We start from the raw sequence: 18,774 nt of genomic DNA on the forward strand, positions 1-18,774 counted from the left end.
CTGCTTAGATATCTGTAGACTGCTCCAAAAAGTCTCTCACTCCTCCCTGCTTCTCCATCTTCGGCTGGAAAGAGGCTATCGGTTTATGTGCCCTAACATGTCCTCACGGTCACACAGGAAGTTTGGGAGTAAACACCCAAAATACTGTGAAAGCAGTGAAAACCTCCCCGTGTGTGTGCAGCTATACTATACAGTACCTCGCTACAGAAAGCCCTACCCAGCTTTCCCAGGTAAATGTCAAGTTTGCCTATATAGGCAGGAAGGATTTATCACTGTGTATCTGGGCAAATCTGACTTTCATTGGTGTGGGAAAGATAGATTACAGGTCTTGTGGAGTAACCCAGCTTTTGCAGGACCCTGAAAGGCTCATTCACCAAGCTGTGGCACTATTTAGGAACGAGGAGGGGGATTTGTCTTGGTAGATGTAGTATTCTGCAGTCTCTTACAGTTCCACGTGGTGGTAACTCACTTTTTCCAGTACCCTGAAAGGCAAATCTGCCTAGCAATTGGACTATTAACTATTTAGGAGTGCCATGCTACAGGATTTGTCACTGGGATTCTTACTTAGTTTTTCCATGCTTCTGGCTTGCAAATTCAGCTACATATTCTACAATATTTACCAATTCATAAACCGTCTGATCTGGCATTCTATAGTCTGGAAAGCTGGGTAACAAGCTCTGCGGGGCAGGAAGTGCTAGGTGTCCTGAGGATAGGTCATCTATGTGAAAATCTCGGAAAACCCGTTTGAGGTATATGCTAGTGAAAACCTATGGGGTAAAATGTTGTAAAGTAAACTTAACTAAGATCTAAGTAAATAATGCATTCTTCCCTAAGTTTCTCGATAAACTTTAAGGTTCCTATGCTTTATTGCATAGCACGTGATGACAGAAGGCAGACCTAAGCAAACTCCTTGTCACTTAGGTGTCCCGATTCGAGTTCTCTATACAACGGAGCCATGCTGTGGGTTAAATTTTGTGTTGGGGGCGGGAACCTTATGTTACATTTGTATCACAGCCTGAGTTTAATTGCTGTCAATCAGCATGAATAGAAGCAATTGTTCATGTGACAAGTATTCATAAGGAAGTCAGGGTAACATAATATGATAGTGAGATGCCAGCCTGCCCCGTGTAGTGGTCACATTACACAACACTTCGTACAATGGCCACAGTTTTCAAAAATAAATGGTTGACTACAATAAATAACTGACATAATATGAATGGAAAGACGATTGTGGTTTTACTAACAGCTGACACATTAAAAATACAGCCAGCGTACACATTCAAGTATCGGCTCTCACCAAAGAACAATAAGCAAAAATCATCTCATAAACTTCTCCAAGTGCTCGCATGCTGCTGCGATGTGAAGCAGAATGTGAAAATAATAAGCTCAACAATGGCTCGCTTATCAAGGGGACAAACTGACATTCTTTTTCTATCCACTTGTTGGAATACTTCCTTGTAATATATTGTTTTGGCTGTCCTTTTTGAAAGCACATGTTTTATTGCTTTCGCTTTTGAAGAGTGTTTGCTAGTTTGTCTATAACACAGACACATTTGTGGATGAGACATCCGCCCCTCAGAACCGACCCTTAGAGTACTTTCACATTAGCGTTTTTCTTTTCCGGCATAGAGTTCCGTCACAGGGGCTCTATACCGGAAAAGAACTGATCAGGCTTATCTCCATGCATTCTGAGTAGAGAGTAATCCGTTCAGGATACATCAGGACGTCTTAAAGGGCTTCTGTCACCCCACTAAAGTGATTATTTTTTTTGGGGCTAGTTAAATTAGTTATATAGCGATATATGAAAATATAATTGTGTTACTTACATTGATCCAGCAGTTTATTCAAAAAACAAAGTTTTATCATATGCAAATTCAGCCGGGATCTCCTCCTCCGGCCAGCCCTGTCGGCATTTCAAAAATCGCGCGCCTGTGTTGATTCGCTCTGAGATGAGGAGGCTCGTCTCCTCAGAACTCCCTCAGTGCGCCTGCGCCGATGACATCACCGAAATAGAAGACGTCATCGGCGCAGGCGCACTGAGGGAGTTCTGAGGAGACGAGCCTCCTCATCTCAGAGCGCCTGCGCCTGAATCAACACAGGCGCGCGATTTTTGAAATGCCGACAGGGCTGGCCGGAGGAGGAGATCCCGGCTGGCCCTGTCAATCAACAAGAGGAGGGGGCGGATTTCTGCAGCAGCTACCAGCAAGTAGCCGCCCTACTTGCTGGTAGAGACCGAATTTGCATATGATAAAACTTCGTTTTTTGAATAAACTGCTGGATCAATGTAAGTAACACAATTATATTTTCATATATCGCTATATAACTAATTTAACTAGCCCCAAAAAAAAAAATCACTTTAGTGGGGTGACAGAAGCCCTTTAAGTTCAGTCATTTTGACTGATCAGGCAAAAGATAAAACCGTAGCATGCTACGGTTTTATCTCCGGCGAAAAAAACTGAAGACATGCCTGAATGCCGGAACCGGCATTTTTTCCCATAGGAATGTATTAGTGCCGTATCCGGCATTCAAAATGTCGGATCCGTCCTTCCGGCCTGCGCATGCGCAGACCGGTAAAAATGGGAAAAAAGATACATAAGCACTGTCCAAAAAGTAAGTCCACCACCCATTACCCTGTCCTCTTCCTTTCCTTAAACCAACCCAACATATGCCAAAAGGACACTCTTTTGGCATACACAGGCACAAATGTCATCCAAACAGAGCCTAAGACCTTGTTATTTTTTATTTTTAATAGTGTTCTAAGGGAATCTCCAGTTTAAATTTTATAGACAGTAAATCCGCTGTAATAACATTAAATTACACGACCAGCGAAAAAAGTGGTTTATAAAATACCGAGAAAGCCTTACAAAGCCTTATATTTTTCATCGTCTAATTCAGCAAAGTAGTACTACCCTCATAAGAAAAAAGCTGAGAAAAAAACAAACATGTTTCTATGTGAGCCACATTGAAGGAAATATCAGGGTCATTTATTAAGACCTGCATTTTAGACACTGGTCTTAATATCCCTGCGCTGGTGCTTGATGTGCCTAAGTTATGTAGAGGCGCCACCGCCGTCCTTAACCGACGCCAGCTTCCTTGCAGGCGTAGATTTAGATAATTTTCTACGCCTAAGGCCTCATGCACACGACCGTATGTATTTTGCGGTCCGCAAAAAATACAGATGACATCCGTGTGCATTCCGTATTTTGCAGAACGGAGCAGCTGGCCCCTGATAGAACAGTATTATCCTTGTCCGTAATGCGGACAATAATAGGACATGTTGTATTTTTTTGAAATGAATGGTTCCGTATACGGTCCTCAAAAAAAACGGAACGGACACGGAAAGAATATATACGTTTGTGTGCATGAGCCCTAAAACAGACATAGAAAATAATAAATAAAACCAGCCGTCCTGCCCCCTTCTCCACCCACACCACACCCCCTTTGCGAGCGAATCTGCGACAGATATACGCCAAAAATTAGTGTATATCTTTCTCCTCCCATATACATTACTTTTGCATTATCTTGCCAAAATTTGTACCTTTGTCCAAACATATATGGCCAGCTTAAAGGTTTGGAGATTACTATGAATAAGTTGAAAGGGTTCTCCGAGGTTGGGAACCCCTTTTTATATGGCCAGGCAGGGTACAGAGATTAAAAAGAAAAATACTATGTTACCGAAGCTTCGGTTCCTGTGATGATCTCTCTTCACCCTCTGCTTCCGGTCCCCACTAGACCAGAAGTGTGACATGCCCTCTACTTGCACGTCACTGCTGCCGGCCAATCAGTGGCCTCTGTGGAGGTCCTTGCCACTGCTGAAGCCATTGATTGGCTGCCAGAAGCAAAGTATGTGTAGATGGCATGTCACACTTCAGGTCTAGCAGGGACTGGAAGCAAAGGAGAAGGGAGATCAACACAGGGACCAAAGCTTCGGTAACATAGTCATGGCCCTTGCCACTGCTGAAGCCTCTGTGGTGGCCCTTGCCCCTGCTGAAGCCATTGATTGGCTGCCAGAGGCAAAGTACATGTAGATGGCATGTCACAATTCAGGTCCAGTAGGGACTGGAAGCAAAGGAGAAGGGAGATCAACACAGGGACCGAAGGACCAGTAACATGGTATTTTTCTTTTTTATCTTTGCACTCTGCCTGGCCATATCAAAAGGGGTTACCGCTCTTGGAGAACCCATTTTCAGTACCGCTGACAAAAACCATCATGTACGGGTACTTTCACACTAGCGTTTTTGTTTTCCGGTATTGAGTTCCGTCACAGGAGCTCAATACCGGAAAAAACTGATCAGTTTTATCCTAATGCATTCTGAATGGAGAGCAATCCGTTCTGGATGCATCAGTTCAGTCCTTTTTACGTTTTTCTGGACGGAGAAAATACTGCAGCATGCTGCAGTTTTATCTCCGGCCAAAAATACTGAACACATTGCCGGAATGCCGGCATTAATTTACACTGAAATGTATCAGTGCCAGATCCGGCATTAAGTGTTCTGGCAAAACGGATCCTTTAAAAATGCAAAAAAAATATTATACACCGGAGAGACGGATCCGGTATTTCAAAGCTTTTGTCAGACATTTGTCAGACGGATCCGTCTGACAAATGCCATCAGTTTGCGTCCGGATTGCCGCATCCGGCAGGCAGTTCCGACGATGCCGCAAGTGGGAAAGTACCCTAAGGCTGATGGCAATTGCATTGGGAGTTCCCTTTTCTTTGATTAGACTTATGAAAAGTTTTAATGACTTAGGTTGTCACATGTGCATGAGTACAATAAGTCAAGATTTTACTGCCAGTAAAAAGAACTTTTGTCTTGGTGTATTCTCAGACGGTACATCTTAAACAGCTAATTCATAAGACAATTTTTCTTTTCTCTTCTGTTTTTCCTGAATAGCTGGAAAACATCCGGATGGTGGTTTATACAGCAAAGGCCATTCGTATCCTGGATACCCAAGTTACATCATGATGCCAAATATGAATAATGACCCCTACATGTCAAATGGATCTTTGTCTCCACCCATTCCTAGAACAGTAAGTGCACTGTGTGTTCCTCAAGTTTGTTTCTTCTCAGACCCCGTCCAGGTCAGATTTCTGTGTAATGTTTATGAGCCTTCAAATTCTACTTGGCAGCACAAAGCATAAAATGGGTTCTTTCTGTGTGAACTGTGCCGTTATTGTCTCCAGCAGCTTCTGAAGAATTGGGGTATCTGCTCACATCATGTTTTGATACTACTTCCATAACATGTGCTAAGTGGTTTTCTGTAAAACGTATGTTTATTTGGGATCTTGTTTTGTTGTTGTACCCCACTATGAAACCGGAGCTTTTAGATTTTTATGGAGGGAGCTGGTAAATTGGAAAGTATTATATGAAATGATCATTGTCCTTGTAGAGCAGGGCAGTCTTTTTTTCTCTAGCTACCAGCTTCTAATCCATGTATGATTCCTTCCAATGTTAGAATGTATGGAACACAATAAGGCGCATTTATGAAACTGTCTCAAATACTGGCAACCAATCACAGCACAGATTTTATTTTTCTATAGCAGAATACAAAATTAAACCTGTACTGTGATTGGTTTTCTTTTAGACAGTCTCATAAATCTCAGAGAATGTTTTTTATAGTCAAACATGCATTTAAAAAAAATCTTTTACAAAGATTGGTAGAACAAGAAGATAGGGAACTGACCCATTGCCTTTCGTAGGAGCGTCCATGTTTACAATACTAGGTAAGTTAGGTCGAGTGTCACAAAGCAGTAAATGTATGAGTGGGAGTACCATTCTACAGCTTAGCCTATGAAAGCTATGGATAATTCGTAAAAAGTGACGGTGATAGTTGTTTATCTGTGGTAACAGAAGGTCATTCCTAAGCAATTGGAATTTCTTTTATCAGACATGGCTAAAGATAGCTATAGACGTGAGATAATATCTGCCCACTTTTTAGTCCTGATTTTTCTATTAACTTAAAGGGGTTGTCCCCGGTTTCCAGGTTCCAGAGCTGGACATAAGCTTCCCTATACACATTCAGCCTGTATCAGTGGAGCATCAAAGCATTTCTTGCCCCAATGCCGCCTCTTGCTCTGCTCTGCATAGCGCAGGACAAGGGCTTTTTCTTCACTACTGGTGACGTACCGGGCTTCTCATGGGCATGCTAGGTGGAGGCTTCCGCCTAGCAGTGAGCCCGGGGACGTCACCTGCATAAATGGGCAGTCTTTAGCGTTGTCCTGGGCTGTTCTACAGGCTAGGGCAGTGCTAAAGACTGCCCATTAGTGCCGGTGATGTCAACGGGATCACTGCTAGGTGGAAGCCTCCGTCTAGCATACTGAGAAAAAGCCGGGTACGTCACCATCAGTAAAAATTTTGCTATTTTATACCAGTATCTGTCTTTACCAAACCTTTTTTTCCAGTCTCAAAAAACTCCTTTGAATACCAGTAGAAATAGGGGTACCCAATGGTTGGTTCACAAAAAGTAATTCTTCACGGGTGATGGGACCCTTCAAACTCTCATCTTGCTACTTGACAGAGGATTTGAAGGGCACTTTGGGTCAATTAAAGGTCTCTTAGACGACTAGATTATGCTCAATGAGATAGAGGGACTATACATTGGAGGGTACAATAAATGTATTTGGGGGAGCCGCGGAGTGATGGCCGGGCGTAAGGAGAGGCTGCAAAGGGGGTAATCTAACGAGGAGGGTGTTGAGTTGGGTAAGGGAGCTATGAGAGTTAATTTCAGAAGAAGGGCTAGGGGAATAGAAAGTACTATCTTTAGGTTTCCATAGGTTTTCTGGAGACACATGCTCTCCACATAGGGGGACTTGGTATCCAGAGATTACATGTAAGGACTTTTTTTAAAATTGTCATCTTCATATGATGTGCACAACTATTCATGATTATTGGATTATTGTATTAATGTATTACTGTACACTTGTTTGGAAACCAAAACTAATAAAATAAATGTTGGGGGAAAAAAGTAATTCTTTACCTCTACAAGTTCTGCTCCAGAGACAGCATGGTTGAAGGGAATTGGCTTTTACTGTGTGTGGAGATTCTGAATTTATTTTATTTTCACATCAGACAATTGGTCAAAACTTTGATCTGATCTGTTGGAATTTTTTCACTGGTAGTTGGCTATAATCTGTAGTTTATAGTTACTCATGGGGGAACATTTTTCTAAACTGGTGAAAAGGAAAACTGGCTTAGTTTCCCATAGCACCCAATTAGATTTCATCTTTCATTTTCTAAAAGAGCTGTGAAAAATGAAAGGAGGAAACTAATTGGTTGCTATGGGAAACTAAGCCAGTTTTTCATTTACACCAGTTTTGATAGATTTCCCCACTGAATACTAGAAACGTGGTGTTTTTTAAACTGTGTGTGGTTGTAGTGATGTCAACCAAAAGCACAAAATCTTATGTCTATGCTATGTCCTGCTTTAGAGGTTTGCAGTTATGCTGGCTACAAGTTAAAACAAAAAATGTGCATAGAAAAGGACAAACTAGGCAGATCACAGCGGTAGTATGTAAATGGTATTGAGCTTTTTCACACCAGCACAAAAGGTGTTTGTTTTCACACTTCCAAAGTCCAATTCTTTGACCAATTGTTAGTCATGCAACAAAAGTGTCATATCACCTAAGTGGTATGTTTAAATACAAAGCTCTCAACCTCTACCAACTGCAGAGCCTTTGTTCTTAGACGCTTTTCGGCCCTTTAAATCTTACAGCTGTTTTTTGGAGTGAACAGTCCACATGTTCCTGGCTGGTTCAGGGCGTAAATGGGTCCTTGCTACATTCATCAGTGTGAAAGTGAAGGCGGCTTCATGGTCAGCCCCTGCTAACTAAACATCTTACTGTCCACAGATGCGGATCTGGAGTCTATATTATATTACATGACACATAAACTGAGTTCTGACTGAAGAAATGAATCCCAGCTCCACATAGCACATTGCCTTCATATGAGGAGTAAAAATCTGTTTCGAATAAGACAACATCATGTTAGGATTCTTTGTTTCTCAAAAAGCTTGGGCCTACATAGATTTAATTTAAAGCATTCTCACATTTTGCCACATAGAGCTTGTGTAAAATGGGCTGGCGCATGTTGAAAGATACTTAATAGGATAGTTTTCTCTGTAGATGAAGTAAACAGAATTTGTGGCTTGGCAAATTGCAGGAACCAGATTCTCTTACAATGTATATTTATAACTATTTTTTAGCCTAGAGCTCTGTGCAGAATGTCTTAAGGTGTCAAGTCTTCGTTTCCTGTTAACATGCTCGTGGCCATATTTCAGAGCCTCCTACATAAGGGGATAACACCATAAACACCTGTAGTGTTGTCACTTTGTAAAGTAAATGCTGTCAAGATTCTGTCCCTTAGAGCATATCTTGGGGGCCGTGTCTGATGAGGTGATATTCTACAGTATATGGTTACACCGTGTCTATAAGCACCATGCATAGAGGTCATTGTATGTAGCTTCTCATGACTTTCTACATGGACCTAGAAGTGTGCCTTGCCTCCTACTACTGAACCAAAAAGGAACAAAATTATCACTGTGCTAGTCAGGCTCACACTGGCCCACCAGAGGATCCAAAGTTGGGCTCGGTCTCTGAAGCCGTAGTGGGCCTAAAGTCCAGGCAAAAAAACACATTTGGAGCTTATCATTTGCCACTAGGGTCTATTTCTTTGAATTAAAACCTTTTACACTGTATTGATGAGAGCGCCTTAATAGGTCTCCGTAAAAAAAAGATAGTACCCCCAAATCCTAACCTAGACCTCTCACCCAGTTAAGCCAGTACTCTCTGCTCTGCACTAATGAGAGGCAATCACCCCAAACCAGCTGTCTACAGATGAGGTCCTGGCTTATTTATTATCCAAGTCATGTCTCAAGACCTATTTAATGGTCGGAAATTGACTTATAGGATAGCTGTCTTACATCTGGTGGCATTAGAGACAGAGCTTGTTAAGAGCTCATTTGCGTCCCTTCTTCACTGTATTGATTATATAAGGATTTGGCTCTGGTGGGCCCAAGGAACCCTAGTCCGACACTGGTTCTAGTTTTTAATTAATATTTATGAATGGATTTCTTTTAATGGAAGCTGCAATATTTTCTCCAATAACAAGGATAATGTGACTGCCTTCAAAGATCTAGACAGCCGATGATGAAATTGGATATCATTCCTGATACTTGAGGGACAAGCCATATTGGCAAGAAATGCAGCATGAACATGCCATTCTCGTAACTTCAATAAATGTCCCTTTCCTACTGTGTAGCCTTTTACTACAAACTGTATTATTGCCATCAGTAGCTCATACTTACCGACATCTGAGTTGGTAAATTCTGGGCCTCTAAGCCCCACCCTAGGGAATGCCCCAAACCCACCCAGGAATGCCAAATTATGGGTGGGTTTTATTAGCCCCGTCCATTTTCGGTCCGGATCAGCTCGAGTTTGCCGGGACTTCCCTTTGAAAATCCGTGACAGTTGGCAACTGTGTTAGCTATTAAAGCCATTCTCCACCCAAATGTATTTTTCATAAAATCTGTTTAGCCCCTTAGGCTGAAATGGGGGCTGGCATAGCATAACTGCCACCATGCTGCTTTTGCACTTATTTGATGTCAGTAAAGTGTCACCTTGGCGTTGACCTGAAGAGCTAAGTAATTTATTCCATAGTGTTTTTCAATTCAGAGGAGTCTTCTAGCAAGAGCCGTGTGCCACTAAAAAGATTAACTCTACCTCTGGAGGTTACTCTACATCTAAGGCTACTTTCACACTTGCGTACGGGGTTCCGCTTGTGAGTTCCGTTTGAAGGCTCTCACAAGCGGCCCCGAACGGATCCGTACTGCCCCAATGCATTCTGAGTGGATGCGGATCCGCTCAGAATGCATCAGTTTGGCACCGTTTGGCCTCCGTTCCGCTCAGCAGGCGGACACCTGAACGCAGCTTGCAGAGTTTTCGTGTCCGCCTGGCCGTGCGGAGCCAAATGGATCTGTCCAGACTTACAATGCAAGTCAATGGGGACGGATCCGTTTGACGTTGACACAATATGGTGCAATTGCAAACGGATCCGTCCCCCATTGACTTTCAATGTAAAGTCAGGAGTCCCTATTAATATACGATCAGATCGGAGTTTTCTCCAATCCGATGGTATATTTTAACTTGAAGCATCCCCATCACCATGGGAACGCCTCTATGTTAGAATATACCATCGGATTTGAGTTAGATTGTGAAACTCAGATCCGACAGTATATTCTAACACAGAGGCGTTCCCATGGTGATGGGGACGCTTCAAGTTAGAATATACTAAAAGAACTGTGTACATGACTGCCCCCTGCTGCCTAGCAGGTGCTGCCAGGCAGCAGGGGGCAGACCACCCCCCCCCCTGTTTTTAACTCATTGGTGGACAGCGCGGCCGGCCCCCCCCTCCCGCCCTGTTTTTAACTCATTGGTGGCCAGTGCGGCCCCCCTCCCCCGCCTGTTTTTAACTCATTGGTAGCCAGTGCGGCAGGCCCCCCCTTCCCCCCCTGTTTTTAACTCATTGGTGGCCAGTGCGGCCGGCCCCCCCTCCCTCCCCCCCTGTTTTTAACTCATTGGTGGCCAGTGCGGCCGGCCCCCCCACTGCAGTAGCGTCCTGGTTGCCATGGTTACCGATCGGAGTCCCAACGATTAAACTGGGACTCCGATCGGAACTCTCCGCTGCCACCAATGATGGGGGGTCGGTCATTTTAATTAGGGGAGGGAGGGAGGGCCGGCCGCACTGGCCACCAATGAGTTAAATACAGGGGAGGGAGGGGGGCCGGCCACACTGGCCACCAATAAGTTAAAAACAGGGGGGGGGGGCGGCCGCACTGGCCACCAATGAGTTTAAAACAGGGGGGGAGGGGGGTCTGCCCCCTGCTGCCTGGCAGCAGCTGGGGGCATTCATGTACACAGTTCTTTTAGTATATTCTAACTTGAAGCGTCCCCATCACCATGGGAACGCCTCTGTCGGATCTGAGTTTTCACTAAGTAAAAAAATCTGATCTGAAAAAAAACAGTTATGCAAACGGATGCAAGCGTTTGCATTATAGGAGCGGATCCGTCTGTACAGACACCAGACGGATCCGCTCCGAACGCAAGTGTGAAAGTAGCCTAAGTATTACAAGAATGGCTCATTGATTCCAATGGAAGCAATGTAAAATTTCATGTCAGCTGCTGTGTCACTGCAGGGTAAATATGGTCTTGCCGGTGGCTTTCCACAGTAATAAAAACTGATCATGGGTAGTCCAGCTCATCGACTGAGGACTTTTATTTCTATAAGGGATAGCCGAAATGAGATTAATGTAAGGTCAAATTGATGCCTATTGTGGGTGGCCAGGGGCGTAGCTATAGAGGGTGCAGAGATAGCAGTCGCTACCAGGCCCAGGAACCTAAGGGGCCCAAAGATTGTGCCATATAAGAAGACACCAGTAATATAGAAGGTGCATGCTGGTCAAGTTACATTTCTGGCTGGAGGGAAGGGGTTTGGTCAAGAATTTGGCATGGGGCGGTGCCGTTTCAATTTCTGCCTCAGGTAACATGAAGGCTATGTGCTTCCCCGACCCTGGCCAACAAAGCACTGAGGGAAGGGGGGCCCATGAGCCTTTAGCTACGCCCCCGTGGATGGCCATATACAAGAAGCAATTGACAATTTCAACCATTTTATCCGATCATTGATTAAAAAATTAGCCCAAACATTAGTTCACAACGACTGAGACCAGATTTACGTCTGCAGAAAAAGATTGACATCGGATGAATTTTGCTCAATGACCAGTTTAGTCTGGCATGTTGTTGGTGGGATATTAGAGCCGATTTGTCCACATGTATGGTCTTTATGGACTTTAGAATCGCAACCACAATTTTCTCCTGCTAGGATATTTTTTATATTTCATTATTTTGTGCAAAACACATTTAGGTGGAGAACCTCTTTATTCGGTCACAGCACTTTGTAGGTTTTATTTCAGCTTCCATAGACCATGGGTTGTCTGAATAAACAGCAGTACAAAGAAATGTCTTATCTTTTATATTTTAAGAGTCTAGTCCCGGAAAAAGCATCTGCTGAACCACTTCAATAGTACTGAGCAGCCAATGTTTTCTTGACATATTTCTTGGTGTGTTGCCAGTCAGGCTCCCTCTAAGTGGTAAAATGTTGAAGCAAAAAAAGTTTTTGTTTTTTCTTTTGCGTGAACCATAGCTGAGATATGACACCAGGTGTCATTCAGATAGTTTTACCATAGTTGTAGTAGACCACATTTCACAAGATTGTATCTGCTGTGCTTCCTGTATGTGTTCTATAGGTGGTGGCATCATAATACACTCAGAGAATTTGTATGTACAGAACATACTCCACAGAAATACAACATCCCGTTGAACAGAAATATAATGAATATGATTATATATAAATAAAATGTGTTTATCTCACTGCATGCAAGATGTCGTACATAATTCTCGGCTTTAACTAGTATAGGTGGTGTGGCAGCTCTACTGCTGACCATGCTGGTTTGAAGCACTGCTTCCCTGGGTTCAAATCTGCCCAGGGCATGTCTACATGGATATTGTGTCACTTTCTCCAGTTATTTTAATATTATTGGCTTCCACGGAAGTTCCTATGAATGTTTGAAAAGATTGTAAAGACTTGTGAAAGGATAATGACCGATGAAACTACCTAATGAATACTCTATGTAGGCACTAAACTTGCTAGACAGTGGCAAAAGAAGTTTAAAGGGGTTGTCTGGGTTCAGTGCTGAACCCTGGACATATCCCCATTTTCACCTAGGCAGCCCCCCTGACTTGAGCATCGGAGCAGTTCATGCTAAATCACGCAGGGCAAAGGCATTTTCTGGGGTTCTGGTGACGAACCTGTCTCTCCATAGGGCTGCCAGGCGGAGGCAGACGTCACCGACACTGATGGGCGGGATTTAGCGCTGCCCTAGCCTGTAAAACTCAATATTTATTATCCTGATTCTGCGGTTTACAGAAACACCCCACATGTGGTCGTAAACTGATGTAAGGGAACACGAAAGGGCACAAAAGAAAAGGAGCGCCGTATGGTTTTTGGAAGGCAGATTTTGCTGAACTGGTTTTAGATGCCATGTCCCATTTGAAGCCTCCGTGATGCACCCTTACAGTAGAAACTCCCAAAAAGTGACCCCATTTTGGAAACTAGGCTGATAAGGTGCCAGTTTTATTGGTACTATTTTGGGGTACATATAATTTTTAATTGCTCTATATTATGTTTTTTGTGAGGCAAGGTAACCAAAAAATGCCTGTTTTGGCACTGTTTTTATTTTTTACAACATTCATCTGACAGGTAGATCGTGTGCTATTTTTATAGAGCAGGTTGTTACGGATGCACTGATATCAAATATGTCTACTTTCTTTGTTTGTTTCAGTTTTACATAATAAAGCATTGTTGAAAAAAAAAATTATGTCTCCATTTTCTGAATGCCTTTTTTTTTTTTTTTCTGCCGATCGTCTTGTGCAGGGGCTCGTTTTTTGCAGGAAGAGTTTACATTTTTATTGGTACAATTTTTCATTATTACACTTTATGGGGCAAGGTGATCGAAAATTGGTTGTTTTAACACAGTTTTTATTTATTTATTTTTACAGAGTTTACCTGAGGGGTTAGGTCATGTGATATTTTTATAGAGCAGATCGTTATGGACGTGGCAATACCTAATATGTATACTTTTTCTTATTTAAGTTTTATACAATAATAGCATTTTTGAAACAAAAAAATTATGTTTTAGTGTCTCCATAGTCTGAGAGCCATAGATTTTTTATTTTTGTCTTAGTTAGGGTCTCAATTTTTGCAGGATGAGGTGGCGGTTGGATTGGTACTATTTTGGGGGCATACACCTTTTTGATCGCTTGGTGTTGCACTTTATATGATGTTAGGTGACAGAAAAAAGCTTTTTTGGAAGTAGTTTTATTTAATTTTTTTGACGGTGTTCATCTGAGGGGTTAGGTCATGTGATATTTTTATAGAGCTGGTTGTTACGGATGCGGCGATACCTAATATGTCTCCTTTTTTATTTATTTCACTTTAACACAATAATAGCAGTTTAGAAGCAAAAAAATATATATATTTTAGTGTCTCCATTGTTTGAGAGTCATAGTTTTTTTTAAATTTTTGACCGATTGTCTTAGGTAGGGTCTCACTTTTTTTTTCACTACACCTTTTTGATCACTTGGTGTTGCAATTTTTGTGATGTAAGGTGACAAAAAATGGCTTTTTTTTGGCACAGTTTTAATTTTTATTTTTTTACGGTGTTCACATGAGAGGTTAAGTTATGTGATATTTTTATAGAGCTGGTTATTACGGATGCGGCGATACCTAAGGCTACTTTCACACTGGCGTTTCTGGGTCCGCTTGTTAGATCCGTTTCAGGGCTCTCACAAGCAGCCCAAAACGGATCAGTTTAGCCCCAATGCATTCTGAATGGATAAGGATCCGTTCAGAATGCATCAGAATGCATCAGTTGCCTCCGTTTAGCCTCCATTCCGCTCTGGAGGCGGACACCAAAACGCTGCTTGCAGCGTTTTGATGTCCACCTGACGATGCGTAGCCAAACGGATCCGTCCTGACTTACAATGTAAGTCAATGGGAACGGATCCGTTTTCACTGACACAATATGGTTCAATTGAAAACGGATCCGCCTCCCATTGACTTTCAGTGTAAGTCAAAACGAATCCATTTGCATTATCATGAACCCAAAAAATGGTAATGCAAACGGATCCGTTCTGAACGGATACAAGCGTTTGCATTATAGGTGCGGCTCCGTCTGTGCAGATACCAGACGTATCCGCACCGAACGCAGGTGTGAAAGTAGCCTAAGGGTGGATTCACACTAGCGTTAGGGATTCCGTTATGGCTTTCCATTATAACAGGGTTATAACGGAACATAACGGAATCCATAGGATGGAATGCAAAACGGAAGCCTTTAAGAGGCATTCAGTTTTGCTCCGTCCTAATAGAAGTCTATGGGAAAACATAACGGATCCGTCTGGTTCCCGTTATGCAAGACGGAAAACAAAATCCTGTCGACAGGACTTTGTTTTCTGTCTTGCATAATGGGAACCAGACGGATCCGTTATGTTTTCCCATAGACTTCTATTAGGACGGAGCAAAACGGAATGCCTTTTAAAGGCGTCAGTTTTGCATTCCGTCATAATGCAAGTCTATGGGCAGCAAAACGGATCCTTCCTTCCGTCTTATGGATTCCGTTATAACCCTGTTTTAACGGAATGCCATAGCGGAATCCCTAACGCTAGTGTGAACCCACCCTAATATGTATACTTTACTTTTTTATTTATTTCACTTTAACACAATAATAGCATTTTTGAAACAAAAAAATGATGTTTTCATGTCTCCATGTTCTGAGAGCAATATTTTTTATTTTTTTTTGAGCGATTTTCTTATAGGGGCTAATTTTTTGTGGGATGAGGTAACGGTTTTATTGGTACCTTTTTGATCACTTGGAGTTGCACAAAATGGCTTTTTTTTACACCGTTTTTATTTTTAATTTTTTATGGTGTTTATTGGACGCGGTAGATCGTGTGATATATTTATAGAGACGGTCGTTACAGACGCGGCAATACCAAAATGTCTATTTTATTTTATTTTTTCTATTTAGATTTTTTTTTTTTTATTACTTAATTGGGGAATTTTTTTATATTTTTTTTACATGTGAAACATTTTTTTTAAACACTTTATTTTTTTTATTTTATTTTTTTGTTTTACACTTTTCGTCCCCGATAAAGATAAGACCTCTGGGGGACATTTAACTTCACTTTTTTTTTTCACTATTGATTTCTCCTGTAACTGGGGCTGACATAGTAGCCCCAGTTACAGGGAAAATACACCCCCCAGAGAGGCTGTACAGCGCAATACAGCACTGTACAGCCTCAGTGCAGGACTGATCGAGGTCTGTGGAAGACCCGACCGCTCCTGCACTCTCCCGTCCCCAGCGGTCACATGACCACCGGGACAGGAAGCGGCATAGCGCTTCCTGATCTGTATACACAGCGCTTGTTGAGCGATGTGTATACAGCAATCTGGAAGGCAGGGACACCTGGGAACTGTCCCTGCCTTCTCTCTGGGGTGCCCTGCTGTCAATGACAGCGGGCCCCCCACTCGGCAGCTGCACGATTAGCGTGCAGCTAGCATCTCTAAATGGACATTCCAGAACGTCCATTCAAAGATAAACATCCACCCATAGGACGTTTATATCCTATGGGCGGATGTGAAGTGGTTAATGGAGTCTGGAAGGGTTGTTCTTGCTGATTGAAATGATACCTGTCTTGTGAAAATCAGTTGTGAAGTTATGGAGAAAAAAATGCTTTTATTCTTTATGCAAATCATTTTAATCATCAGGATCAACTCTATCAGGTAGGGTCTAATAGGGTGCCTGGTCTAATAGGGTTGATCATGCTGACAGATGCTGTGTATGTGCCTTCTTAGCAGCGGTCATGACAGGTTTTGAGAAAGAAGCCACCCTCCTTTAGCTTTTTGTTTGCTATATTTCACAGGACAACATGGCTGTCAGTCCCCTACACTGGGGCAGGGAGTTTATTTTACACTGTGATGTAGAACCTGGGAATATGGGCAACCAGAAGGAGGGATAAAGTCTTCCCGATGGTTTTCGCAAAAAAAAAAGACTCTTGAATATTAATGTATGTTTGCTAAAAGGAAGCCACTGCCAAGAACCATATTACACTCGTGTGGCCGTGGGCAATCGTTAAAACACTGTTACTTTATTCTTTAATTAATGCCTTGGGACTAGGTAAATAGAAACCTGCAGCAGGTCCATGGTATAGGAGCACATACGTATTTGTCATCCATAAACTCTGGGGCAAATTTATCATTCCCCTTACTTCTTTTTTGACATAGAAAAGTTCAATGCATTTGCGACTTTTCTGGTCGCAATCTGCATTTTACCCCATTCTCACCAAGTCTACAGAAAGATGGCGTGGCAAGGGCAGAGTGAGAGCGTTGCGAGAGCGTGACCGTTGGCCCCAGCACATTCATCACTATCTGGTGTAACTAATGACTGAAATCGACGACACCTCGGAGCTGCTATACATTTCATTCCAGGGCACTGACAGTCGGAGGAGGCAGGCAATTTATGACGAGGCCTTGATACATCAGGGCCTCTGTACATAGGCAAGCATTGCAGGCATCTCATAGCTATTGTCCCTTGGGTTTACAGGAGTTTTCCAGGGAAATCATTTTCCTTGAAAATACTGTCAGCATGAGTTAAAAGGATTGTCCCATTACAACAACTTAGTCAACTTGTCCACAGGATATTGAATAAGTGTCTGATTGGCAGGAGTCTTACCTCTGGGGCCCCCGCCAATCACGAGAATGAGGGCCCATGTCCCCCTATTTGATTGGAGCGGCACACAGGCATGTGCGCTGTTGCTCCATTCGACTTTATGGCGGGAGATCGCCATGTGCTTGTATTTGGCAGTTCTATAGAGCTGCAGACACATGTGTGTCTGTTACTCCATTTGAACGGTGGAATGCAGCCCCCGTTCTTGTGACCGGTGGGGGTCCCAGCCATGAGATCCCCACCGGTAAAATACTTACCTCACCAATCTCTCACTGCTGCTGTTCTAACACTGCAGTCCCCGTTTAACTTCCTGGATTTCGTAGTCAGAGGAATAGACTTGGGGGCGAGGGGGGGGGGCAGATTTATAAAAAAAAAAGGTGTAAAGGAAAATTGGCTTAGTTACCCATTGCAACCAATGAAAGGATCAATCTATGGGCAACTAAGCCAGTTTTCCTTTACACCAGATTCCCTAAATCTCCCCTTCGGACTGCACACATAGCCGCTCACTGGCTGCAGCAGTAATCGGCCTCAGCCAGTGATCGCCAAGCAATGTACTATGTGTCATGCCTCAAACCAGGAACTGGAGAAGAGCAGGGACCAGAGCAGCACCAGAAAGTCAGCAGCAGGGGCACGGTGAGTAATGATTGTTTGCTTTTTAAATTCATTCCGACCCTATAGTTAAAGGGGTTATCCAAGGCCTATAATGCCCCCTGAAATTACCAGGCCCCTCACAGAGGTTGTACTTACCTCGCTCCCCGGCACCCGCGTTGCTTCTGATGCCGGAACGGCTGCATCGTCCCCATCGTTGCCTGCTATTGGCTGCTCCCCACCGACGCAGGGGCAGATGCAGCGGCGTCCATGCAGGCATCAAAAGCAACGCTGGTGCTGGGGAGCGAGGTAAGTACAACCTCTGTGAGGGGCCTGGGCATATAGGGGGGCATTATAGATCTTCGATAACCCCTTTAAGGAAAATTATTCCCTCAGAAAACCCCTTTAAAATGAGCAGCAATGGCTATTATGGTAGAAAAATCCTGTTTAAAGCTAATTTTTTTCAATACCACAAAAAAGTAATAATACATGTCTGTATAGAACTAATTATGAACTCAAAGGGACTGTCTGGTTTAGTCCTTAAATCCTTATTAAAGGGAATGTCCTGTCAGTAAAATTTGTTTAAAATAGGTGACTTGCTACTGCTAGTGATTGGCTGACTAGTCACATTACCGTGTAAAGAGGGAGAGATGAGTACAGAGACCAATGAGGGGATTCAGTGTCCTAATAAAGCATCTTATACAACAAACCCTTACATAGTTACATACCGTAGTTTATACGGTTGAAAAAATAAGTCCATCAAGTTCAACCAAGGCATAGGTGGGGACGCGAATCCCAGAATCCCAGGAAGTGAGACTCAGATTTCTACACGTTTTCATAAGCATTAATGTCATT

General features: G+C 42.9%; 1 protein-coding gene across 1 annotated transcript in view; it reads left to right on the forward strand.

The window, feature by feature from the left end:
• The window catches only part of LEF1 (lymphoid enhancer binding factor 1), a 126,107-nt gene that overhangs the window by 20,562 nt on the left and 86,771 nt on the right, over window positions 1-18,774 (forward strand). Inside the window, 1 exon segment of the mRNA XM_040418383.1 lies at window positions 4,893-5,029. Within this exon segment, the coding sequence (XP_040274317.1) occupies window positions 4,893-5,029 (137 nt within the window).

The sequence above is a fragment of the Bufo bufo genome, chromosome 2 (assembly GCF_905171765.1).
Source record: "Bufo bufo chromosome 2, aBufBuf1.1, whole genome shotgun sequence".
Lineage (NCBI taxonomy): Eukaryota > Metazoa > Chordata > Amphibia > Anura > Bufonidae > Bufo > Bufo bufo.